Source organism: Cylas formicarius, unplaced genomic scaffold (assembly GCF_029955315.1).
Source record: "Cylas formicarius isolate icCylForm1 unplaced genomic scaffold, icCylForm1.1 PGA_scaffold_7__23_contigs__length_41026272, whole genome shotgun sequence".
Taxonomy (NCBI): Eukaryota; Metazoa; Arthropoda; class Insecta; order Coleoptera; family Brentidae; genus Cylas; species Cylas formicarius.
The window spans coordinates 21,708,804-21,736,568 of record NW_026844352.1 but is presented as its reverse complement, the minus strand read 5'-3'; the positions used below and the strand labels follow the sequence as shown (position 1 = coordinate 21,736,568).

At 33.1% G+C, this 27,765-nt stretch overlaps 2 protein-coding genes across 3 annotated transcripts in view; one reads left to right on the top strand and one right to left on the bottom strand.

Moving 5' to 3' along the window:
- The window catches only part of LOC132705278 (uncharacterized), a 40,094-nt gene that overhangs the window by 11,203 nt on the left and 1,126 nt on the right, over positions 1-27,765 (top strand). The window lies entirely within an intron of this gene.
- On the bottom strand, positions 12-24,721 carry LOC132704809 (tetraspanin-9). Of its 2 annotated transcripts, none has more exons than XM_060675075.1 (6): positions 24,404-24,721; positions 9,345-9,415; positions 7,578-7,769; positions 5,213-5,395; positions 2,130-2,360; positions 12-283 (listed from the first exon to the last, which is right to left on the bottom strand). In XM_060675075.1, exons 2-6 carry the CDS (start codon positions 9,405-9,407, stop codon positions 200-202), a joined length of 753 nt encoding a protein of 250 aa, XP_060531058.1. In that variant the 5' UTR covers positions 9,408-9,415; positions 24,404-24,721; the 3' UTR covers positions 12-199. The 2 variants fall into 2 exon arrangements, with proteins under 2 accessions (XP_060531058.1, XP_060531059.1); XM_060675076.1 differs by lacking the exon at positions 24,404-24,721 and adding an exon at positions 9,535-9,671.

Below are 27,765 nucleotides of genomic sequence, written 5' to 3'. Positions count from 1 at the left end.
CAACAAAATAATTTATTCGAACATGTCTCGTGTACTTAACATATCTTATTAATATTTACAACTATAACATAAATAATATAGAAAATTTGATGAGTTTAGTCAATGTAAAGGGAAAGTAAAAATAGATAAGAAATGCAGGTTAGCAATTTCATATGCTTTTTCCGTACGGACCGAATATATTCAAATTGAAGTCTTTTATTCATTGGTAGGACTTGTAAGTTCTTGACCTTCTTCTGTGTTTTACAGTGCAGAAAAGAAGCATCGATGAAATCAGCCCGAATAACTAAAATGCAAAATGCAAATATTAATCTAGATAGTTAAACAGTTAATTTTTGTAATAATAACCGATGCAGTAGAGCATCGTTGTATGTAGAACCATATGTAGTTTATATTTTATGATCCCATCAAAAATGAAACGTGAAACCTATGCCAAATAAATAAATTCAGTTTTGCTGGGAAATTTACATATGGAACATTGTGGAAATATTTTTCTGCTTAATAGAAAGTTTATTTGATATGTTAAAGATCCAGGTAACCTTGGTGGTGTGCAAAGTGCACAACAGACAAACAAATTTTGTATGGTGTATGTACGGTGACTCGAAATATATACAAATGATCAATAATTACCTAAATTGAATGTTTTTATTCAAAATCTAATTGTGTGTCATTCTCAAGGTCGTCATTAACTACTCTTTTATTTTGTATGCAAATATAAGAATCTTTAACTTTTAAAATTTGATTTTACTTTGTGCAAACAAATGTTCTATGGCGTTGAATATACAATGATTTCAAGCTGTATGAGTTTAACACTTTCAAAAATTGTCCTTTCTTGTACACGTCATTTTTTTACGTACGTAATATATATCAAATATAATAATGAAAGTGCAAAGGTGGCGATATTCGTCAAACACGCTTTTCCATATAACCACCTCATTACGATATTAACATAATGAGTAAGTAAAAAAAGACAATATTATTATATAGATGGAAAGTGAAAAACTATACTTAAAAGTAATAGGCAAAAGGGAAAATTGTACGTTTACGAAATTTTTTTTTAACGAAATATATTTCGAGCTTCTTTATTACTACTGGCAGATTTTGTTAAACACTTTAGAGATATTGTAGCTAAAAGAGCCTTAACAAACGGAACTTCTATGTTTGAGTAAGTAGATCACGATAGCGGAGCCAGATTTGATCAGTTTATTCTACAAATATTTGCCCGTTTTACTCCGTTTGCAAGCTAAGCACTAAATCTAACCGACCTAACCGAAAGTTGGATGTTAAAACAATCACAAACATACTCGTAACAGTCCCATATGCCCATATTTCTAGATGAGTTAGACAATTTTAAGCGGAACTTATCAATGCAAGAATTAAAATTTTTGTTATTTTTTAACTAAATTGTATGGGTCCCAAAGGATTTGGGATTTGAATAGTTCATTAATCTATTGTTAATATTGTAGATAGCGTTATCAACATCAACCAAAGGAATGGAATAATATCATTGCTTGTCATTTGCAATCTGATGAGGATTACAAAAGTTTAAAAAAAACTGCAAAATTACTTCCGTATTTTTGAATTTCAGTTTTTGTATGAATTGGGGCTTTTTGTAGCAGACGGCTGAGACTGAAGGTGCTTTTGTCTGACAATTTTTACTAGAATTAACCCATCCTTTTGATACTGTATCTGGTGTAATGCACCTAGTTTAATTTATGTAAATTATACATGTTTTCTTATCTATAATTGTGAATTTGCTGTCAATCCTATCCTGTCGATTTTGCTGCATTTCAGTCCCATTTTACTATAGGACGGCTAACATTGGTTTAATCTTCTTCTAGTTTACTTTTCAGTTTGTCCGAAGTGGGAACCATTTGGTGCGATATTCACAACATTTTTTCTTTCATTCAATAATTCACTATTCATAATATTCTTTATCGAGGATATTGACGTTTTTGTAAGAAGGCAGGTTTCTTTGAAAATCTCTTAGAAACTAGTGACATATATATATTAGCCGACATGTGGTCGACACTCTACTGACTTGCAGCTTGTTGTTGGGTTGATTATAAAGGTGAATTTTTGGAGGACGGTCCGTCAAATGCCAAGACGATATGCATTGAAACACACTTTACCTGCACAAATGCAACTGTTAACCCAACCAATCCGACGACCAGAAGCCGATCTTTGAACCACCTGTATATCACTTCGTAACAACCAGTTTTGTAAATGGCGTCACCCCCATTTCGACCACACCCCGCTGCGAATTCTGCCGGTAAACAACACGTATCAGGCACCCACTTCTTGTCTTGCCACGCATCGATCATATGCCAGTCCATGTAGTTCGTCACCCCGCAACATCTAAACTAAAAAAGCGCCATTCGCTAAAACTAACCGATTTATTTATTAAACAGATCAACAGTAATTTTGATGTTGGAAAGCTGTTTGCTTATTTGTATATTTTCGGTGACTTTTTTTCCAAAAAACGCCACATTTTTACTTTCTCGCGTCATTTTTTTTTATAGCGCTCTATATCTTAAAAATGTGATTTTATTAATATACATACCTATGACATAAATATATTTGTTCCATGTTAGGCGTGATTTTTAAATGAATTGATTTTTATGAAATTAAATGTGATTTGGCAACACTGGATAATATTAGATATCTCTACAAAGCAACAGAGTTGGCGCAGAAGTGTCAATACAGCGATTCAACCTGCTTATGCGCAGTTTGGTTGTGTTGGTCGTAGTGTGTTCTAGAACGTATAAATACGGAAAGAAGACAATGTGTGAACAATCCCAATAACTTTTGTTATATCTGTTATATATATATATATATATATATATATATATATATATATATATATATATATATATATATATATATATATATATATATATATATATATATATATATATATATATATATATATATATATATATATATATATATTTTTTTTTTTTTTTTTTTGGTGTAAAAATTTGCGACCAAGATAAGTCCTGGTGTTGGTGTTTCTATGGTATGGCGAGAAATCACAGTGATGATTGTTATTTTTGTTCGTGGATTCAACAAGAAATAAGAAACATATTGTGAATCCCAATCTGACTCTGCTATTCGACCAGTTCCTCATGTACCTATACCTAGCGCCCCAACAGAACTAGAAAACGTCATATCAGAATCAGAGGAAGTGTTTAACCAGAGCCAATTAAATGATGTAATTAGATGCATCCGAATTGTTAGCGCCCAAGCTTCGTGACAAGCATTTATTGGCACCTGGCGCCACATCAAGCTTTTACCGGGATCGCGAAAAAGAGTTTATTGGCACCTGGCGCCACATCAAGCTTTTACCGGGATCGCGAAAAAGAGTTATGCCAATATTTTACTCAGGAAGAATCGCTACTGTATTGACACATTTTATTGTACAATGGTAATGAACTGACCTCAGATCCGGTTACACATTCGGCACATTTGAAAGAAACGTATGAAAATTTAGGATTTCTTTTGAAGACAATAAACTACCGAGAACATCAGTTGATGCATTGAGAGCAATAGGGGGTTATACAAAATGTCCATGGTTTATGGAGCTGAGCAGACTTTATCAAATGTGATAAAGACACGGTTTTGTCGAAACAATTGTCATGTAAAAATGTATAATTTCGTGAAAATCTGAACTTTTAGTTTTTATTTGTTTTGTCAAGAGATTTACATTGGACTCGAATAAAATTGCCTTCTAGAACAAGCCTTACACCTAGTAGCAAAAACGTATTAAGAAATAGCTTAGTTAGTCCCAAAAAAGTTTTACTGCCTCCTCTTCATATGAAACTTGCCTTGATGACGCAGTTTGTTAAAGCCCTAATGTTTCAACTATTTTGTAACACTTTAGAATCGTTATTATAGTGCAATACGATCCGGTAATTCCGCGTCTACATTTTAAATTCTAAGCGATTTTTTTTCCTACCTCACCGGCAAACACCTGATTTGCTCTGACGTCTACGGTAGTGCTACCAGGCTAAGAAAGTCGTAATTTAATTCGATTTAGTTGTTATTACTAATGTTTCAAATACTCACATTCTAATAAATGCTCTCCTTAAAACTATAACCTTTTATCAATAAATAAGGGATTAATTCAATCCGACAGCGGAATAAATACGTACATATTTTCTTGAAATAAATAATTCGTTCGCGAAATAAATTCGTACCGCTAGTATCATTGGGCGTATGGCCTTATGCACCAAGTTCCGTGATTTCTCTCCGTTCCGGCATCTCTCCCGAATATCTGAGGAAGTACTCTATTTATCTTTCTCACTCCTAACTCCGAGCGATATGCGTGGTATCGTATCGTTTTTTTCCCGTTTGGTAGAAGAACAGGAAGTTGACGTACTGGTAATACTGAGTATGATCGACATGAGTTACAATTTTTTTTTAAATTTGATTTTTGTGTATTTATACTATTTTGGAAATTTCGGCAAGTAAATTTTGCGGAGTTTAGTTTGGTACGTCGCGCGTATTAAATAACATAGACCAGTTTTCACCTTTTATTTTTTTCTCCCCTTAACCTTCACGACTAACTTTTAGATATATTAGATTTCATCGTTAATGTTCTTCTTGTTTCTTTTTCGCAAAACATCGGGTTGCTCAAACCATTTGAGAGACTGGAAGGTCTGCTACTTCCTGGCGCCCTAAGGATAAATAGTGCAACATTTTCTTTATTATTCGTGGACCTCGCACCGCTGCAGAACTCTGAGCACTACGGGTAACTAATTTGCAAGCACCAGCAACCCAGTTTTGCAAGAAATTCAATCCTTTTTTTCTTTCTGTTTATTTATTTACCTTTTTTCCTCTTTTTTACCACAATTATTTCTCTTTTTTCCTTTTCTAACAAGTATTTCGCGTTGCTTTTATATCTTCTTTAGACCAGGAGGTGCGTGGCAATTTGTGCTAGAAATTTCCAGTCATATCTGATGCCAAGATAAAAGAAGGTATTTTTGTTGCATCGCAGATTATGCAAAGACAAGGATTTCCAAAACACAATGACCAATGTCGAGAAAAACGCTTGGTTTTCACTTAAAGACGTAATTGATAAGCTTCTTGGGAAAGGATGAAAACTGCGAAAGTACGTTACAACACTTTGAATTTTTGGAATATATAAAACCAGTTTTCAAAACCTATCAAAAAGTTTAATTTTGTAGACCTGTGTTATTAAATCTGAACTTACAGTAGTCTGAATATTATCCCAGACTCCCACGAGGTTGTTGGGGCCTTCGGTCATATTGTAGTGACGGAGCAGGCCGTCCTGCAGCTTCTCGGTGAAGGTGTGCTTGATGCCGTCCCGATAAACGAAGGCTAATGCACCCAAAAGGAACTCGACCACGAACATGGCCACCACCAAACTGAAATACTGAAAATGTTCCAAAGATTTCAGAATTACTTTTGGTTAATTTGGTTTTAAAATGGTACAATACAATGGTACAGGACAAGAAACCTTTTAATAGTCTTTAGAAGTATTTAAATATTACCTTAAAAATTAAAATACATTATTATTGAAATTTTCACGAATATAAACTTCACATTAAAATTCACGCACCACTACAATTACTTAATTTTAAATACGGAATTCACCATCAAACGACATGTTTCGAAATTACAGAATTTAATCTTCAGTTAAAGCAGCAGAACTAACGGTTTATAAGTTGAAGGGAAATTAGAGAAACTAACCAAAACTCATGAAAAACCGCCACACGTGTGGATAAAGTCGGAAAAAAAGCAAAAACGGTAATTCAAATTTGAAAACAAACAGAGTTAACATTGCGGGATTCAGAATTCCTTTACATATAAGCAAGATATATTTTATAAAATTAATCAAAACACCCTTATAACCTAACAACAATAAAGGGGTAGCTCTAAATTTGAATGTAGTTTTCTGTTGGTTTATTATTACGCTCCAGAGGAATTTCCGTACAAAAAGGGGTTTTTCTTTAAACATCTGGAATTTCAGGTCTAAATTTTTGATTACTGTGTAAAGTGTAGTTAATAGTTTTCTTTATTTTTATACAGGATGAGTGCAAAAAAGGGGGGTCAGATTTGTGTGTGAAGAATTTCAAGAATTATGCTCCTTTTCATTAGGGCGTTAAATTTTATCGTGTTGAATATGTATTTATTATTTAATTTTTACGCAATTGCAGTTTACGAGCTTCATTTTATAAAAGAACTACAAGAGAGGAAACATGAAGCAAAGTGTACGAGGGCCACTTGAAAAGTTTAGATCTCACCCTGAAGATGGCAGCAGCTAGTCACTAAAAGCTAGTGATCGTAGTTGTGCACCTCCTAATTGTTGCCGTAGTTTTAGCCATTTTGAAGCGTAGTTTTTAGTTGAGACTCCTTTCAGTGTGTTGAGTATTTTCGTGAAAACGTAAAAAATTGAGTATAGAGCTTTTATAAAATATTTGTTTTTGAAAGGCAATACGCCCACGCAAATTAAAGTTGTGTTGGACTTTGTGTATCGGGACTTTGCATTTACTACGGCGAATGTTTGCGCAGTTGAATTTAAGAGCTTAAGAGATGATGAACGTTTGGGACTTCTAAAGGGAGACTATATAGAAAAAAAGAGGGAAAAAATATCTTGTTATTGTTAGGTCGAAAACTTTTCAAGTGACGTTCGCATTTTCTTCTTTCGAGCTTAACTGAAACTCAGTTTCAAGTTCAGTTCATCAATAACCGACGCCGGAGGAATCCAGAAGATTTGTAAATAGTATTTCAGTTGCCTGTGGAAGTTTCTTTAAAAAAAAATAAAAACAACAATATTTTCATACTTAGATCTGTCATGAAGTCATCTTTTCGACTAACCCGGTATATTTTTTAAAATCGAACTCCTCACGGAAAGCAGGCCGATAGTTTGTTTAGTTTACCGTGCACCTTGATAAACGCACATGCTTTTAACATCAAACACCTCGATTACGGTTGATTTTCTTCGGGTGTTAATCGGGAATATTTTTGGATTTCGACACAGTGCTTTAACTTTTCTATGGAGCTTGGTAAAAATATGTAGTGTCGATAGATTCAGTTAAGGCTGGCCAATATGCCTTTTCATTTACGGATATCGGCATATCATTTAAACGATATTGAATTAAAATAAAAAAAATCATTTTATTCTATAAACTTTTATATAACGATGGTATGTCTATGATATTACGTAGTAGGGTAATTCAAGCAGGTAGAATTGCTTAAAAAATGCTTACACCCTACCAAAAATAATGGCCTATTGTAGCATTTTTCTTTATTATGCATATGACAAAAAATCGAAACTCGGTACTCTCGGTTTGCAAAATCCGAGGGTTTTCATTCATTCATTCCAATATATAAATTTAAATAGAACCTTTAAATATAACTTTAAAGGACTTTTTTTATTAGTGAATGTGCTTTCTAATTGTAAAGGGTTTAAAAAGGCCGTTAATAATAAATATCGACATTACTATTATTTCAAGGAAATGGAGTCCAACGGATTTACTCCGAAATTGTAATATGGGGTTGCTTAAATGACATTCGACATGTGTTAATACAGGTTCATTATATAAAACACTTGCCACAATGAGCATGCATCTGCTCTGGAGCCATGATCCACAGCATGCGAAGAAGGATAGGATGACCGTAATTGTAGCCACTGTTATCGCTACGGCGTCAGCACCCAAGAGAGCATACTGAGGCAGGAGTGTCGCATAGCCTTCGTAGGCGACACGTAGCCAAATACCGATGCCTAATAGAATGCATCCGGTTATCTGAAATAAATGAAAAATTTTACTGTTTATTAGGGGAGGGTATAGAAACATTAAAAAGATAACGATGATTTTATAATTAAACGTCGTTCTAATTGAGAAAAAACAAGCCCCAATATTTATGAAAGTAAGTTTAAAACTATATTCCAGACGTACATAAATACCATAGTCACATTTAAAATTTCTGTATACTACACCTCTGAATCTAGCCTGATATAGGAAATCAACTGTCCTTCAACTGTTACAAATTGGGCAAATTTCTCACAGTTTAGTTCCAGAGACCATGGATAAAGCATGAGTTATGATATTCTTTAATTCGTTTAAAAAACATCTTCCATTTTGATCTTTATGTATTTCTGTTACAATCATTGCATTTCTGCAGAACTATTAGTTAATAAAAGCTATTTTCGATTATGTTTACTTAAGAAGTTGGGCAATTTTTCACTGGAGTTTAGGAAATATGTTCATCTTTGACTATTGGATCATTTTTAAACAATTAAGGTATTGTTTTTTCTTTGGAATTTTGTCTATGATATTTGGCAAATAACCGTCATTAAAAGCTATTTGTTTGATTCAATTGTAAAATCAGTAGAATCTATGAATCATACTGCGAAGAATTGCTAATGGCAAGAAGAACTTCGAATTGTAGTATCAGTAGAGTATTTTGTATATTGTAGTATCAGTATAGTATTTTAATGTTCAGACCTAGAAAGTTAATTGAAATATTAACTTCTTCTTCTATTATAAATTGAACATTAGGGTGCAAGTAAAATAAGTTAAAACCTCATGTGAAAGTGTTTGTAATATATTATGCAACAAATGCGGTAAACGGCATTTGAGTCACATTATCCGATTGTTCCCAAACCCGTGCGGTAAAATCCAGGAAATCTCCGAAGTCATTCGGATCCGTGGGAAACGAAGCTGACAGGTAAAGTGTGTAATTAGGTATTTTGCAGACGGGAGTAGAAAAAATTATTGATATTCATTTATATTTTCTGTTCTAAACAATCCACGCACTAATCAAAACTAACCAAAAATTACTTTGGCGTCATTTGGTAGTTACAAAAATTTAATTTTATTTACCAATTCTGTGAAATTCTTGACAGCAAATTTAGCTATCAAATGTGTGCTTTCTGGTATTTTATAAGAAGAACTCTTGTTTATTATTATTATTATTATTATTATTATTAATTTAGGGCGTTGTGGGCTTGTATTTGTAAAATAGGAACTTTCTTCGTTAATTTGTTGAGTTTTGAAGTGTAAATTTTGGAAAAACTCAGTTTAATCGCGGGTGATGTGAAGGTACTAGTCAAGATTTTTTTTTCTATACGTTAGCTAAAACTACTTTTGTACCGAAATTCTGTGACCAAAAATGTCTCGATTATGTGTTGTTTTTTCTCTTTTGGATACGGAGTCCTTCAGTTCAACGAATAAATAAATTGGTTTCCTTTTTATGCAATCAGAAACCTACTTTAGCCAATTTTCGTATCAGACCAGGGAATAAAGTTATATGGCTATCATTTTTGTTCACTGATAGCTTCGCATAACGTATGTTATAATACAAGATTTGCTACTTACCCAGAATAAGACGTTAACGAAGAAAAACACCGTCCGTATACATGTGTAACCACTACTTGACATGTCTTATCCTGAAATTTAATTTAATTTACTGTAAATGCCAACAAAATAGTGAATAAAATATCATTTAAAATAGTATCCATTTCGATTGTTATGATGGTACAATAAATAATACAAAACGCATTTGCACCTAATTAATTTCTCGAAGCAGTTGCTACAAATGTTATAATGTCGAAACTGGGAAAAATATGCAACAACATTATGGGCGACAATGAGCGATCGTTTCGAAAACAACAATAAATCTGTGCATAATCGACGTAAAAAAAAACCTTTGACCCCGCGTGAAATAACATTAATTTAAACATTGGCGATATCTAGCTTCTCATTTTTCTATACGATCCGCACTAAAAATATATCCGCGTTGCGCAATAGGTAGCCAATCAAGGACGCAGTTTTCTATTCCTAAAGTGGAAGTGGACAATACGAATAACGAGAGTACAATTGAATTAAAAAAAAAGAACAAAATTTACCTACTACCCAATTATTTTTTTTTAGAACGGCCGTGCTAAAAGTAAAAATAAAAAATGCTAAGGTTTCATATACAATGTGTTTGCTCATCTAATACCGTGCGTTCAATTTATCTTGATAACGTTTTAATTGGCTGTAACTGTAACAAAATGTAGGGTTAGCAGGCAAGTTTTTTTCCAAGTGACTTATAAAACAAAACACTATCATTTTTCTGACATATAAGCCCACATAATATATTTTTTAATGGAACACCCTGTATATTATATATTTTAGTTCACTCGTTTTTGACAAATCGGCAAAAATAGGAAATTTTTATATAATTTCAAAGAATGCCCTGACTGTCGTAAACAACGTTGATGGTTGAGTTCTATAGAGCGCCGAGCTCCTTCAAAACAGGTATTTCCAAGGCTGGCAAAGAAATTTGCAGAAAACGGTAACGTATTAAATGCTAAAAACATATGCCGGAATCATAATGTTTTAAATGAAGAAAATAAGGCAAACTTATTAGGATTCTATGAAGCACATCCAGTTTCCTCTATTATTCGAGTTTATGAAGAGACAGTCATTTCACTCAGTTTTGAAACAATATAAATATAATGCATTCAAATTTCGTAAAACTCAAAAACTAAGTGCAGAACGTCAAAGGAGGATGCAGTTTTGTTTGGATTATATAAGAAGGTATATTGAGAATAATAATTTTTTGAAAAACATTTTATGGACTGGTTCGTTCGCTACAAGGGAGGGTTGCTACAAACAAAATACGCGATATTGGACCTTAAATAATCCTAGAGAAATACACGAAATAAAAACCCAGGGGTAAAGTCTGTTCATAGATATAAGAAAGTAACTAACTCTTACGAATTAAGGAAAGACCCGGGCAAGATGTAAGAATGAAATATGGCCGAACAGGTCCGTACTTTGCTTAGAATTTAATTATTTCGGGTTTTGTTAGGAAAAATACTAAATAATATTTATTTATTTATGTATGTATTTATGCTTAAATCTAAAATAAAATTACAAATTATTTTTATTACCTACTAAAAAAGAATCTTTAATTTTTTTCGCAGACAGAGAAAGTCCACTTGGAATCCAACCATATTTAGAGCCAGCATGCAAAATAGTTATTCTTTTACCTCTTTTTGATGGCGCGTTTATTTTACACTTATCAGTTAAGTCAACCCAACCCTTTGAAATCTAAAACCCATGTGTTAAATACACTTCCATATTTTTCCACATTTCCACATTTAACACCGGTTGCATCTTTTTCAAGCCTCCTAATTAAGATATCTCGCTTTGTTCCTCGTATAACTAGTAAATTTTACGCAGTATTATATTTTGATTACTTTCATCTGCACTCGAGAAAATTTCAGCAACTCTTCTTTTTTTTCCTGAAATGGGATTATTCACAATTTTCCATACAGTTGATGTTGGAATTTTGCATCAATCTGGCCGTTTCTTCTAAAGATGCTTGTTTGCTGGAACCACGTTCATGAGAGTCAAATAAACATTGTTTGTAACTTCCTTATTCTCAATAGAATAGTGTTTTCTACATTTGGGCGGGAGCATCTCCATAGATACACTAGACTCGCACATATTTTGCATAATTCGCACACGATTCAACACACGCTGTATCACACACGAAATAAGAATGATTACTAATAAACTTAAACTAAGTAGTATACCAAACCAAAGAATATTAAACACAGGTAGTTTTATAATTATTTTATATTACGGACCACAATTTTACCTGAATTTAAATTTCGAATTTTTAGGTAATAATCTTGTTGCATTGTATGTTTAATGACAACCCTTGGATAATCCCATTCAAAAGCAATAAGTCACTTTCTTATATCTATGAACAGACCATGCCAATCAATTAATGTATGGTGTGATGTCACAGATAGGCATATTTTGGATCCGATATTTATAGAACAACAGTTCACTGGAGATCATTATTTGCAGCTTTTAATGTACCAAATAAAACAATATATAACTATTATATGCCAGCAAGATTGCTCTGTTCGAAACGGTATGCAATTAATAGTGAAAAGTAAAGACAATACAAGTTCGACGTTGTTTTAGTTTTTGAATTATTTAAGGAATGGATAAGATCTTAAGCTTTATGTACCTCTAAAACTGATAACCGCCGATAACTCCTTCGTGTAATTTTTGGTTAATACTTCATTCTCATCTATAATAACTTTTTAGTTAGCTAGTTATATAGCTGGTTATTTACAAGAGAAAAGCAACATACAATACAACGAAGAGCAAATTCGTACAAATTTGCAAAAAAATCCAGAAACAATGAACAAGAATTAAAAATTATCACCAGAGAGACATCGACAAATGTTGATAAAATACGATATTTTCAATTTCTATTGTATGTTCAATCTATTTCAGGTGAATATTAAAATAAATTATATGCTTACAAACCGTATGCTTTGTTAATGATGCGACCGAGATGAGTGCGGTCATGCGTAGGTATAGTTTACAGCTGAGTTTGCAGTAAATGAGGATACATGTTTCCCATAATGGTTTCCACACATTCTTAATATCTAAACATGGCTTGCTAAGGAACTTGGGATTTTAATGAATAACTGCTGTTTCTTTGAATTTTCTGATCCTTCAATGTTGTTTATGATTTTGGATTCTGTTAATTTCATGTTACGTCCTCTCCCATTGTGATGTTCGATGTTCGTTGATCACTCTAAAGGCCAGCGGAAGGTTTAGTCTCCGTCAGGTGACTCCTTAGGAAATTAGTCGCATTGAAGGTGGTCTTTATCTTGTATTGTTTGGTTGTCCTTTTTATTTCTTCGGTGAGACCTTGATACCTTTGATGTTGGGGATGTTGAGCGTAGTTATGTTGTCTTGTTTTGGAGTTACTACTTGACTTGTCCGATTCCTGGGTCTTACCAGAACTTTCTGAACTACATAAGAGTAGAATTCTGTTCTAACGATTTTTTGTACTGTTGTGGTGGGTAGGCGAGGAACTAAGGTATTGTCCAGTGTGTGAAAGTTTCAGGTGTACTGAACTCAGAATGCAGTGATCGTTTGTGTAGACTAAAACATTTAGGAAAGAGAGTTGACCAATTCTTTCATTCTCCATATTCAATGGAAGCTCGTAGACTGTTCCAGACCTTAGCTTGGACTTCGTCTTGGAGTTTTTCAGGGCTAGAATTCCATGTAAATATTAGCAACTATTGGAAAGGACGAGGGCTGTGCACTCTCTTCCTATGGATTATGGAATTTTTGGATACAGACTTCCTCCTGCGTCCTCCAGTTTCAGTCAAGCTCTGCAGAAGCCAACAGGATGATTGGCGAAACTTTAGCAAGTTCGACTCAATAAAAATCCACGCAGGAGAAATCCAAAAGTTTTATAAAAAATGTGAATACACCATACATTTTTTTAAATGGAACACCTAATTTAAAAATTTTGTTTTGAATTCCTTTAAAAATTCTTCAACTTTGTTATTATTAATAATAGATACCTAAACCTGCGTTTTCTGAAAGATTTTACAAAAACCTACAGGTATATCATATGCCGACTTGATGATGAATAAAAGCAAAGTCACCCAAGTAATATTTTGTTTTTATAAAAATGTATTTACTTATCCTGTTTTTTCCTTCCTGTGAGCTTATTTTTTAACGGATTTTGAAAATTTTAGTGTCAAAATGTTGCATTAAAAATATGGGTTTTAAAAAGTTTTTGTTTCCACTAGGGTGCTATTTGAAAAAACTAGGTTATCCTAAAAAAATTAATAGTTCATTACATTAAATGCTAGTTGCCATTAAAGAAGTAAAGAAAAGTTTCATTTACTATTTTTCCCATGATCAGGTGACCCGGTAAATAGTATTTATGATGGTCACAGCTTCCTAGACACAATTTTCAGAAATTAAAAAAAAAATAAAAGAAAAACCATCCTATCCGACGTAGAATAATCTCCTGAATCCAAAAATGCAAATTCGTCATTTAAAATTCGAAAGATATTCTCGTTTCCGCTCAAACCGGAAGTGCAACTATTGACTGCAAAATTGAACATTCAGCCTATACTAACACTTCCAAATTTCAAATCGCTATCTCAAGCCGTTTAAAATTTATAGGGTGTTCCCACTTTGTGTCAACCGGTATATAGCTTGCAATTGAAGGAAATCGAAATCTTTCAATTTAAAATGATTCAAATATATGCTTTTATTTTTAAGATCTATTTCAAATTCCGTTGCATGTATCTTTTACGTCATCTTCGAATAACGCTAATATCAAATATGTGTGATCTAGCCTTAAAAATAATGATCTATCGTAATTGTGAAAACTAGAATTAAAAATATATAATGGAAAAACTATTAGGTTTAGGTAGGTATTGATAAAAAAGTTCAAGAATTTCAAAAAAAGTTCAAAACAAAATTGGAAATAGGGTATTAAATAAAAGAAATGTATGTCGCGCTTTGTCGAGCAATCCTGTACACTTTGCATCCGAACATTCTTTCCAACTTTTGTATTTACTATTTTCTCATAACATTTGAAACCAACGAGGTATGGTCTATTCATAGATATAAGAAAGTGACCAATTGGTTTTGAATGGGATTATCCAAGAGTAGTCATTACCATACAATGCAACAAGATTATTACCTAAAGTTTCGGAATTTAAATTCAGGTAAAATTGTGGTCCGTAATAAAAAATAATTTTATGCCTACCTGTGTATAATATTCTTCGGTTTAGTATACTACTTAGTTTAAGTTCATTAGTAATCATTCTTATTTCGTGTGTAATACAGCGTGTGTTGAATCGTCTACGAATTATGCAAAATATGTGCGAGTTTAGTGTATTTCAGGAGATGCTAGTGCCCAAATGTAGAAAATACTATTCTATGGACACTAAGGAAGTTATAAACAATGTTTATTTGACTCTCACTGAACGTGGTGCTAGCGAGTAAGCATCTTTAGAAGAAACGGCCACATTGACGAAAATGCCAACATCGACTGTATGGAAAATTGTGAATAATCCCATTTCAGCGAGGAAAAAAAGAAGCGATGCTGACATTTTCTCGAGTGTAGATGAAAGTGATCAAGATATAATATGGCGTAAAATTTACCAGTCATACGAGGAACAAAGCGTGCCTACATTAGATATCTTAATTAGGAGGCTTGAAAAAGATGCAACCATGTTAAATGTGGCAGAACTACCTTATGGTATTCAACACATGGGTTTTAGATTTAAAAAAAAATGATAAAAGGCAAGTTTTAATGGAATCTTTTAGAATTCGGAAATGGCGACTGGAATATCTAGAAAGAATTAGGATTTACAGAGAACAACAAAGGCCAATTATTTACTTGGATGAAGCATGGTTCGACACTTATGATACCCTGGAAAAGGGTTGAGTTGACTCAACTGATAAGTGTAAAACAAACGCGCAATCAAAAAGAGGTAAAAGAATAACTATTTTGCATACTGGCTCTAAAGATGGTTGAATTTCAAATGGACTTTCTCTGTCTGCGAAAAATATTAAACATTCTTCTCTGGATTACCATAAAGACACCACCGCTGATTTATTTGAAAGTTGGTTTAAAAACAAACTAGTTCCAAACATTCCTCCTAAGAGCGTCATTGTAATGAACAATGCAAGTTATCACAGTAGATAATTGACTAAAACCCCTTCCTCATGTGACACAAAAGCAACAATCCAAAACTACATGTATAATAACGACATTTATTTTCACGAAGATTATATCAAAAAGCAATTAATTGAGGTTCTACAAAGCTGTGATAATTATGCAAAAAATCTATGGAATACAGTTTTAAGGCTTCCACCTTACCACTGTATATTTAATCCCATTGAACATGTTTGGCACCAACTGAATTCTGCCATTCGTCGTAACAATGTTTTTTCCCGTGTTAACTCCAATGTCCTCAAACTTATAGAAACCGAAGTTTTTAATATCCCTCCACAAAGTTGGGCAAATTGTAGTAAACATATAGAAACAACAACAATCGTATATCCATATTGCAAATAATATAGAACAAATAATAATTAGAACATTCGATGATTGCGATAGTGATTCTGATATATAATGTGAATAATTTTAAGTAATTTACGAAGGTAATAAAAATAATTTGTAATTTTATTTTAGATTTAAACATACATACAAAAATAAATATTGTTTAGTATATTTCCTAACAAAACCCCAAATAATTAAATTCTAAGCAAAGTACGGACCTGTTCGGCCATATTTCATTCTCACAGCTTGCCCGGGTCTTTCTTTAATTCGTATCAGTTAGTCACTTTTTTATATCTATAATCAGATTTTACTGACTATCATTGAGTCACCCTGTACAGAAAATTTGATATCTTGCAGAACGTTTTGGACAATAAAAAAGCGTTTTTCTATATTTCTTCAAAAAAAAAAATTCTCGGACACACTTCGGATACTTGATATAAATTAAGTACCACTCCGTGTGTATTTCCGATGGATGGTACGTTATAAATAGATTTGGCAAGATCCGAGTTGTAAATGCCGACGATTTGTCGACATTTACACTTAATCTGCCAATGCTACACACTCGATCGGTATTTCGAAAAACAAATTCAATTTATTTAAATTCTAAATATACGATGTCGAATTGCATAAAGAGCACATAAAAGCCGTTAGCTTAACGACCCGCGATGATCGCGATAATTATTGCAGAATATCGCTCTGGAAATCGACCAATAGCGAAGTCGATTGCGCAAAAGTAAGACGAAGAGTAAATAATGCAGAAAAAGAAGTGACCCGAGCGTCTTCTAAAAAGTAGGTTTCCGCGCGTGAATTAATACCAAGTCACTCGTCTAACTGTTCGTTTCCTACTTTATCGGTTTTGCTGTTGCTTGTTGCTTCGGACGAGTGACTATAATTTTATTGACCAATTGACACGTCATTGGCGCTTATCGGGCTTGTCTTTCGTCGACCAATTTTTGTCACACTTTTATTCGATTTGCTATCAATCAAGGTTAGAATAACAACGTATGTAGGCACAGTTTCAAAGTCGTTTAGTTTACTTGTGCTGTTGGACTTTTGGAAAATGTGGTTTCTTAAAAAACATACTAAAACTATCAAAGTTGTAATTTTTCAAATGGAGTTCCTTTACAATACTCAAATCTTAATAAAGTACGAAAGTGATAAAATCACAGACTAAACTGTAAAACTGTAAAGAAATAGGCAACTAATATACAAAAAAACTTGTAAAACCCTATTTTAGTGCTATAATATAAACTCCTATTCAAAATTAACGTACCATTATAATTGCTGTACTTAAATTAATCGTTTTTGTACCCTTTATTTAGTCTAGCGTTAGTAGCAATATCAATCTTGCACCGATATTTAATTAAAGTTGGAAGAATTATACAAAACATGTAACAAAAACTTAAAAAATATATATCAAAATCGACTTAATGGTATAAACGAAGAGAATTTCAAATTTATCAATGAACTTCAATAATGCGCAGTTTACTTCTTATTAGTTTTGGGATGGGTGCTTGAGGAATGTTTTCCCATTCCAACACGCTCTAACTCTTTACTTTAGTTCCTCATATAATATGTTCAAGTTTTTCTTCTCATGATGGTCTTCACTATTTCTAAATGCTTTTACATTCGCTCCAGTACTTTTATGTTGGTCACTCTGTCCATCCATGAAACCCTTAATATTCTTCTGTAAAGCTACATTTCGAAGGCCTCCAGTCTTATTTCGGTCGCATCCGTTAAAGTCCATAACCCAATTTCTTAGAACAGTATAGAGAAAATATAGAATCTAAGGCTTAGGAGTCTGGTTTCGATGTCTATGTTCAGACTGTGACTTTTAAACAATTTAGCCTTTACTTTCTTTATTCTTATTCTAATTTCCGGTGATTGATTCCAATCCCCATTAATTATGATTTACAAGTAGATAAACTGTGTGTTGATAGTTTCAAGGTCGTAATTACCATGGATTTGGTTTTACTAATGTTGATTTCTGAGCCATATTGACGGCTAACTAATCTTTTAAAATATCCCAAAGGTGCTTTATTGGATTTGAGGTAGTCACTACAGCAGTGATGCAGATAGCATTGCGTGATCCTAAATAATGTGTCGCTATAGAAGTCTGCATTCATATGCCTCGGCCGAAAAGAAACTGTCGCTGCGCGTACCTCAAAACATAGTAACCCACAATAACATTTTTGAACCACGACCAAATGACTCCTTTGGAGAGATAGGACAATATTTCTCCAGCTCTGCGCCCCACTGTATCACGACCATATGGAGATTTTAGGCTCACTAGAGCTTCATCTGGGAACAAAACTCTTTTCCAATCATCCGCAGTTCAGTGTGCATGACCTGTAGCGAATCTTAATCTGATGGTTAAGACAGAAGTCCTGATATTTCAGTCTCCGGGTCGATTCAGTTGAAAAGATATCTACGTGTCATGCAAATAAATAATATCATTTCAAATACAAATTAATAAACATATTAACTGGATTACGCATACAAACGTGTGAATTCCTCCGGCGTCGGTTTTGTTGATTCGAACCAACTAACGAGTCTATAGAAATCTATAAGTAACTTAACAATCTTAACCGCGACTCAGGTCTCTGACTGCCACCAATATTGGAATCATGCCGCATGCATCCGAGACTGTGTTCATGCTCCTCATCTAGCTCCGCCCCCCTCAAACAATATAAAAGCAGGTACAGAGTAAAATACGAGCCAGTTTTAGTCAAGTTCTCAAGAAGCCAACAGTCAAACCGACGCAGGAGGAATCGATAAGTTTTATAAAAAGTATTACAGTAGCCTGTGGAAGTTTCATTGAAAAAGAAAACATTTTAATTGATTCTAAAATAGGTAATAAAAGCTGGGGTTTTAAAGGAATGTATTGGACTAGTTTAATAAGGAATTAATGACTGAGTCCATCAAAATGGCTTCTAATACCCAAACGTGAAATTTTTCTTTTATTTTGTGTTCCATTTTTTACCATTAACATGAAATTCAAAAAAATAAAAAAACAAGGATTAGTGCTCCTCGTGAGTGCGAAAACTGTGATTGAAAATTGTGAAAAGAATCAAGAAAGACGCTATATGGCAATGAACAACTCCGATTTCAATACAGAACATGTTCGTTGGTTAATAGATGATGGATTTCAACATAAACAAAGCTGGAGTAAATATGTTCAACATGTTATAGAAAAAACCGAGAAGGAAGTGGATGAACTTATTATAAGCACAAAAGAATAAAAAATTTCACTAATGTACATAAAATTAGGTAAAGTAAAAAACACTATATACTGTATTTTCAGTGACTTGGACTATAGTACAATTTTGTTTTTCGTATACCTGTTCTAGGAGAAAACGTTAATCTATGTGACACCTAGCTTTTTTTTTTCTCTCCTGATCACGTTTTCTATGGTGTGTTCTAGTTTCCCTCTTCCTCCCTCTTGATTCATTTTTCGTAAGTTGTTAAATATTTACCTGCCGAACTAATCCACATAAAAGAATAACTAACATGAATTTTAAAGAGAGCACATAAACAAATTGGAAAAAAAAATCATGAAAGTATTTAAATTGTTTAACTAAACTAAATGCCATGAAAACAGTATAAAATTAATCAAATAAAACTACTTGAAAGAGGCGAACCTAGATTTCTAACAGTACATGCTATATTTGATTCCTCTTTTCGTATAAATAAAGATGAATCAGTTGAGTTGGGTTGTTCAAGTAGGCTTCTATTACTCGCTGGTTGTTTTTAATTTTCCTTGAGTGTCTCAAACCGCGCTGCCTCATCTTGACCGGGCAAGTACTACTAAGGCACATATATCCTCTTATCAAATGTTTTTCTGAATCTAAAAGCACTACTTAATCTGAAATTCATCGATCGTAACTTCTATTAGGGCTGATGCACCCTTTTCCTCTTAGAATGTTGAATGTTTTCCTATCTTGTATCTTATCAAAGTTAGCACTTTTAGGTACTGAGCTAACTTAACTCAGACGAAGTTTATTTTTGATTCTTCTTCTTGTTCTTCTTTGTACTTTGTTTAGATTAAGCAATTTTCTTAAGTTTAAGTTAAGTTACGTTAAGTTACTAAACCGGGGTTGTTCTCAAAGAGTTGGAAACTCCACTCCTCTAATAAGGAGTCCTTAGTCTCGTAAGTAACGACAACTAATAGTGTGTTTCTGCGTCATATCTAGTATAATTCCACACCATATGTCATAGCGGATGTTAAGACTCTCGAAATTTTCTTTGGTATAAAGACATGGTCAATGTGCCGTGTGAACTGTAAATGTTTCGGTCGATGTCCTGGAGTCCAGTCATTGTGGAAGATAAGAAAAATGCCGAAACTCCGTATTCGGCCATATAGTTAAGGCAAAGTACTCATCCCACGTTGTCTATTAAAATAAAATAACGTTTGCCGGACATTTACGTTTGTTTGTCACGCAGAATGTGTCAGAGATTTGATTTTGGAATGTCGCCTCGCATTTTGTCATAAATTCGGTATAGGTACCATCTGTTTTATTTTGATCTACTTAATAAAATGTTGAAACTTGATAGACCAATGTTTTCGCTTTTTATTTTAAATTTATTAAATTTATGGTCACTATTTATGTTTAGTCGTAATAAATACGTGGGATGTGAAGTTAATTTTGCTCTACTTTATGAAATTAGGCCTCTTGTATTCTTTGAAACGTCTCGGGTGTCGAAAAATACACACACACAAAAAACAAAATCCTTACATAAGTGGTAACGAAAAACAAAAAGGCAAAGTAAAGTACTATCAAAGCAATAAGTTACCCTTAGGGAGATGTTATAGTATATTATGCAACACGTGCGGTAAGTGGCATTTGACTCGAGAGGAGCGAGTGCTTAATACACGAGTTGCATACTATACTTTTTCTACGACCGTCATGAAAAAATCACAATTTAACAAATTAAAAATAATAACAGATTATCGGATTACTAAATTTTGTACCACTCAAACAAAATATTTACTAGTTGCCATTAAATCTATTCGTTTATCGTTCCGATGGGGGCTGCTATTGTTGTCTCTTTTTAACTCTGTGTATTATTGGATGTCACATAAACAACGGAACGTTATGTTGTTTATTTAACTTTTACAATTGATCATTAAGTAGTTTATTTAAAGAAAAAGACTGTAATTGGAGGAAAAATCATCCATGGATAGAACTGTAATAGGATTAAATTAGATCGTATAAGCAAGAAAAAGCTGGTCCTAACCTTTAATTTTGTTTTGTTTGTACTGATGAAACATGGATATTTGAACATGGTACAATTGGTCTTGGCAAATTTCTGTGCGAAACTTAAATTATCAATGTCTTTACTTACCGAATAATCCACTAGATTTTAGTTATGGTTTAAAGCACGTAGTATTTAAATTGTCTGATATATCGCATAACATTTTTCTGTGTATTAGTTTTTGGGTACTTTTCTGCAAAACAACAGGAATACATTCACTGACATGACCGTCAGAATTGACAAACGTCAAAATTCTGATCCGATTGATCCCAAACCCGTTCGGTAAAATAATATCATCCAGCCGAAAGCAAAATAAAACCCACTGGAATGTAAACCTCAAATTCAATTTTTAAATCAGTTTTTCGTGTGAATATTATATGAAAACATGTTCAGGGTGTATCATGGTATGTTAATTTCCACGCCCTGTATATTTAAACCAGAAGTTTAATACGTAATGTTACATAAGGAAAGTTGAATCATTTTAGCCTACAGATGTGATCAAATTTTCTGTACTGTATGGTAATAGCAAGCTCGGAAAGATATTTTAGTTTATTTCCTACGATAGGTATCTAAGAATTGTAAAGTCTAATATTGGAAACAAGCAGGGTGGACGTTTATTAACGCCTCGTTAGTAATAACGGCTTTTACAAATAATGGCTAGTTCGTTTTTATTTCGAGCAACACCTATGGCAAATATTTGGTTAGCGCGGCGTTGCAAAGTTAACATCATAACCGATTTGAATTTGTTTACCGTCGCAGGCCTTTTTTTCTCAGAAAACGCGCGTTGCTTGTTTAAAATCAATTTGCACCTGAATTTAACGAATAAATGGCGGCCTTGTAGATACGACGAAAACATGATATTAATTGTCGACTATTAAAAATCGGTCGACATCGAAGCAAGTTACCTGCCTTATTTTGTTTATATTATTATATATTTATTTTATATTATTATTATTTTGTTTATATCATTATATGTCTTAGGATTTTTCTACATGCGATGGACGGAAATAAAGTAGCTAACGAACAAGTCGTGTAAATATGCAAATGACGAGTGGGAGTAAATATTTTAGTGCGCATCATTTTAAGGCACTCGACTTTTTTTTTCTCCATTCGATTGGTACAAATGTGTTTTTTAAAAAGGAATAGGTATATACGTGCGTAGGTTTACAAATGGGCTCGATAAAGTCTTTAGTAATAAAATGCCGATCCTTCGAAGATTTGAAAAAAAAAGTTACTGCAAGTTAAAAATATTTTTAAAAGGCGCTTTTTTCTCAGTTTGTTTGAAATTGCTTTAGAAATTTTCTTGATTGTTTGGTAGAGGCCTGCAATGCATCAAAATATTTTTTAGTGAATGTATACGCTACCTTTTTTTTTCAAAAATAAATGACATTTTTAAAATCGCAATTTATTTCTTAGTAAAAATGAGGGCTTGACTTTTTGTTGTCTGACGCAGGGTATTCAACGAAAAAAATAAACAGTATTTATGTGCATATGATTTTAAAAAAGGACCTGAAAACGTAGAGAAATGTGGCCTAATATCGCGTACTCGATATTATTATTTTTCTTAAAACAAAGAACAAACAAATTATTTCGCGCTAGTTGGCTGTGAATAAAATTGTTTGCTGTCAAAATTTTAACATTCCTACTTTAGTGTCGTCAAATTTCCAAGAGGTGAGACTAATTAGTTTCTTATTATGTACCATCGGAATTCGGTAAATTGCATGCTCATAATTTACATATAAATCCATGAGCCAAACTTTTTTTCTTCTTTCAGAGATTATAAAGTTAGCGATGTGAACGTAACACCTTTCATAATAGATCATCTATTTCAAGCACAAAAACTAAATTAAGAGTAGTTTCCAGGGCCTTAAATCAAAAGAGCCAAGAAATAAAAATACAGGCTAAGAAGAAACCAAAGAGTAACCTTAAAGGAAGGGAAGTCAAAAAAAGTTACAGTTTCAGGCATTTCCAGTGAAGAGCTTCACACTCAAAACTGAAGTGAAATTAATAGATAGTGACGATGATATGGATAGAGATGAGGAAGGCACCGAGTGTATAGACGATATAGATCGCAACAACCTGAAGCGGAATCATGGATAAGATATAAAGAATGAGTGTATTTTCCTTTTTTTTTCACTTTCTATGTCATCTTTTGACCTTTAAAATAATAACTCTTTAAAGTAAATTGTGGGATCCACTTTTAAAATTATGGTATTTCCAGTCACGTGTTTTTTTGGGGGGATTCTTGAAACATGACCAGGAATAGAGACATTTCAAATTATATAACAAAACATATAATACAAAGGTTTGCCAACATGTAAAAGCTCTGAGTAATAATTAAATATTTTTATTGAATAAAACAAAAAAGTATTTGATAATACGCTAATATTACTACATCTCAAATGGGCTTTATGGACTTGAAACAGTCATCTGCTTCAAATTTCACTCTTCCAGAAGGATTCAATCGATTCTATATTGCATACCAGTAAATTGTGAAAATATTAGAAATATTCCAGCAAGGGTAGGAGATTCAATGAGAAGAAGAGCTAAAATATGCATACTTCTATCTCACTTTCAACAGCTAATTTCGATGTTTTTTTTTTATTTTTCAAGGCCAATTTTTCATTCAAAAATAAATTGCGATTATTTAATATTTTTATTGTTTTTTCGCCGGAAACCCTTAGTAGGATGATTCAAAGTCAATCAAGAATTGAATCGCGTTTTACTTCCGAAAAAAACAGTGGCACACCATTTTTTTCAATAAAAATAGTTAGTGCTACGCTTACGTCAACGCCACTGGTGAATGCAGATGAATTTCCAACAAAACTCGATAGGCGAAAAAAAAAATGTTTTTTAATCATTTCAACCCGCAGTAGCTATATCGAACATAAAGCGATTACGGAACTACAAGAAATCACACTCCTGAGGATCCAGTATCTTATTATAAAATAACCTGTGTCTTAATACATACTAAAATGAAATGAATCAAATTTGCCCTTTCTCAAGCCCAGGTTAAAGTGGTTTGAAAAATTTGTACCAAAGCTAGGAGCATTTTACTTGCTCTAGGTAGTTATCATATCGAAAAAGCGCAAGGCAACATTAATTCAGGGTTAAGAGGGTTTGTTGCTTACAAATAAAAAAGATTTTACGAGTTTTACGAACTCGAGCATTTATTATTTTAATCTTTACCCACACAAAACCAAAATCCATCAAAGACTTGATTAAAATTTTGGAAACAATCGATGAATAATTAAAGGAAATTCCGGACGCAGATACTTACGATATTGCCCGTATTTTTCCTTAAATTTTAAATCCAAGAAAATTTAACGACAAAGAAAAAACATTTTTTCCAAGCGTTATTAAACACGTCCGTCGAAAAATCACAATAAACGCCCGGTCTGGATCGCACACATGTTTTTTAAAACGGCAATACCGGAACACCAGTTGAGACGTAATCACTTTCAATAAAGCACCACGACGACAAATGAACGAAAGCGCCAAAAAACGCGAAAAACCGCACTTTCGAACAAAGTTGGAATTGCTGCGTCGCACCGAAATATCCCGCGTTTTGTGTTTGAATGAAGCGTTGGTCCGAGAAGATTTCTGTCCCACTCTAAAGTAGAAGCGACATCTAAACAATAGTGGAAGCGTCGAAGTTATTCCTTACAGCGAACCCAACCCAAGTACGTACGGTGAATTTATTTCGTCACCCAAATTCTTCAGCTTTAGTGTTTTAGCTATTTTTTGTCAAAAGTACTTGCAAATAAAAATAATATGACTTTATTGTAAATACATTACAAAAGGCAATGTTGAAATAATATTTCCGCACTTGACCTACAATTAATTATTTGTAGCAGTAACAGAATATACAAACTGAAAAGCAAAGCTGAGAAGAGAAAAAAAAGGAAATGAAAAGAAAATAAAATCAACCTAAATCATTCTACTTATAAGTGTTCCTTCATTAAAGGGAATAATTATTTATATTATTTCGAATCGATCTCGTTCTGATTGTACTTTTCTTTTCCAGTCCAAAATCATGTCAAACCTATCATTATTATTGACGTTCACTTATTTCATGCTTTATTCGACTATCTTATCTAAATTTATTTTTTTCAGATAGGTAGATATTGAGGGTTTCTTTTACTTAATATTTTATTAAATTGATACTATGGTACTATAATATCTCCTTGTCTCCATACAACCACCCGCTTTCTCCCATTTTAGCACAAACATCCCGGTCATATCGCCTGGTACCCCAAATCAAACGTACGTAACAATTAGGACCGTACACAGTGTCACAAAAATTAAACTGCTATTAAAATTCTGATTTAAAAAGTATCCGAACACCATAAATCGGCATCAAGCAATAGTCCCAGATTGGTAGAAACAGTTAAACACTTAAGACCTTCGGGAACATCCAAACAATACTACTTGGCTCTTTTTTAGATTAATTGCCATCAATGGAAGCCGAAAGGTATAATTGATGTGTATAGTGTGAACAGTAATGGCCCAAGGATGGAGCCCCGAGGACACCAATTGCAATAGTTTTAGGATTGGAGTGCTCACTTTGAAGTTTCGCAAGTTCCATTGTATCTTTAAGGTAGTTTTCTATAAGCTTGCAGGCGTGCAGACTGACACCAAGGCATAGTATATTATCTGTCAGCATTTGAATAGCCTTTAAATATTGTAGAACAATCACATCTCTAAAAAATATGGCCGATAAGGAAATGGTGATTTATAATTTGTTCTCTTTATAGAACCGACAAATTCATAATATATAGTTTTTCAAACTAGGCGAAGTAGCTTAGCTAAAAAGAACCAGTTATAGTTGACAGTTTTGAAAGAATTTAAAAATAAGGAATTTAAACTTCATAAAAATCAAAAACTGTGCAGAACAATGTCAAAGGAGGATGCAGTTTTGTTTGGATTTTTTAAACAGACATGATAAGAATAAAAAAATGTTGAAAAACATTTTATGGGCTGATGAAAGTTGGTTCACTACAAGAAAAGGTTGTAATAGACAAAATACACGATATTGATCTTTGAATAATCTTAGACAAACCTGAAATAAAAATCCAGGTGTACCAATCAATTAAAGTATGGTGTGGTGTCATAGATGGGCATATTTTGTGTTCGATATTTATTGATCAAAAGTTAACTGGAGATCATTACTTGCAACTCCTAGAGCACCAAATATATAGAAGATTTACCCTTAAATATATCAGCGCTGATTATACAGCATCAAGACGGTGCCACTCCTCACAATGTTGTGCAATTTAAAATTTGTCTTGGAATATACCAAAGGTTGGACAGGGAACGACGGAACTATGGATTGGCCAGCCATCAGCTCCCGCTTAACTTTAATGGATTTTTTCTTTTGGGGACGCATAAACAATCACGTGCAAAGAACTCCTTGTAATAATGTCGTGGAATCGTGACAATCCCGAAAAGTAACTAAATGCAAGACATCATACAATTAGAGTGTATGAGAATGCATTTCTCGTTCAGGATAATGGCGGTCATATACAGCAGTATTTAGAATAGTTAATGATTTTTTAATTTTTTTGTTGTACTTTAATTTGTAAATAATTATTGTTTTTGTAATCAATCATGGCACTCTTTGAAATTATAGAAAAATTTCCGATTTGTCAAAACGAATGGACTAAAATTGAAAGTGTGTTACATCATTGTAATCGGAACAAGATATTCTATTAAACACGTCTATTATATACAGGGTGTTCCATTTTAAAAATATGATGTAGGCCTACGTGTCAGAAAATTGATTGTGTTTTATTCTATACATCACTTGGAAATATAATTGACTACTAACTACATTTTGCTTTTTTTTTGTTTACCTTGATATCTCTAAAAACAAAAAAGTTGCAGAAAATTAAAATGTTATCAACGAATGGTATGAGTAACTGTAAAAACAAAATTCTCCTATATTTTCGAAATCCACTTTTTTTTAAACACCTTGTTCTACATTCCATACCAAAACATATATTCAAAACAAAATTCTACCCTTGTACACGTGTTCTATTAGTTGCGAGACTGGCTACGTTATATAAGCTGCGTTTAACGAGTGGTGTCTATCAGATCACGTGAAAATAAAATTCACCTATATTTTCGAAATAAATTTTTCTTAATTTCATAAATAAAACCTAACGAAAATTGTGAAAATTCCTTTTGAGACTAAATCAATCATTTCCATCATCATCAATCATCATGTTTTTAATAGGAAATTTATTTTTCTGAATTTCAAAAAAAAGTTAATCGCTGATTATTATTAGTTTTTGAAAAAAATGCTTATAACCATTTGATAGGTACAGCTAGTTGACGTAACAGGTCTATATATTTCACTCAGTGCTAGCGGCCTATTCTATAAAATTTATTCTCGGCCCTTCAAAACAGTCTAAAAATTTGTAGCATAGTTGTCGTATTTAATTCGGGTACATTTGTGCCTGCATTATGCTTCCTACGGAGGCGGTATTCCAATCAAGTTTTACCTGCCGGTGGATCTGGGCAAAGACCTAGTTTTATTGTCGCGTGTGTCGCAGGATATCCTATTATCCCTAAGCGGATTTCTTTTTGTTATTGTTTTTAGCTTACTATAAAAAATAAGCTTTTATTTGTCCTGATTTT

What these genes read in the sequence shown, in the direction of transcription:
- LOC132704809 (XM_060675075.1), bottom strand. Translation starts at nt 9,407, where the DNA reads ATGTCAAGTAGTGGTTACACATGTATACGGACGGTGTTTTTCTTCGTT. An exon ending in TCGTTAACGTCTTATTCTGG is followed by an intron (nt 7,770 to 9,344) that starts GTAAGTAGCAAA and finishes CATTTATTTCAG; the next exon opens with ATAACCGGATGCATTCTATT. An exon ending in TAACAGTTGCATTTGTGCAG is followed by an intron (nt 284 to 2,129) that starts GTAAAGTGTGTT and finishes TTTGCATTTTAG; the next exon opens with TTATTCGGGCTGATTTCATC.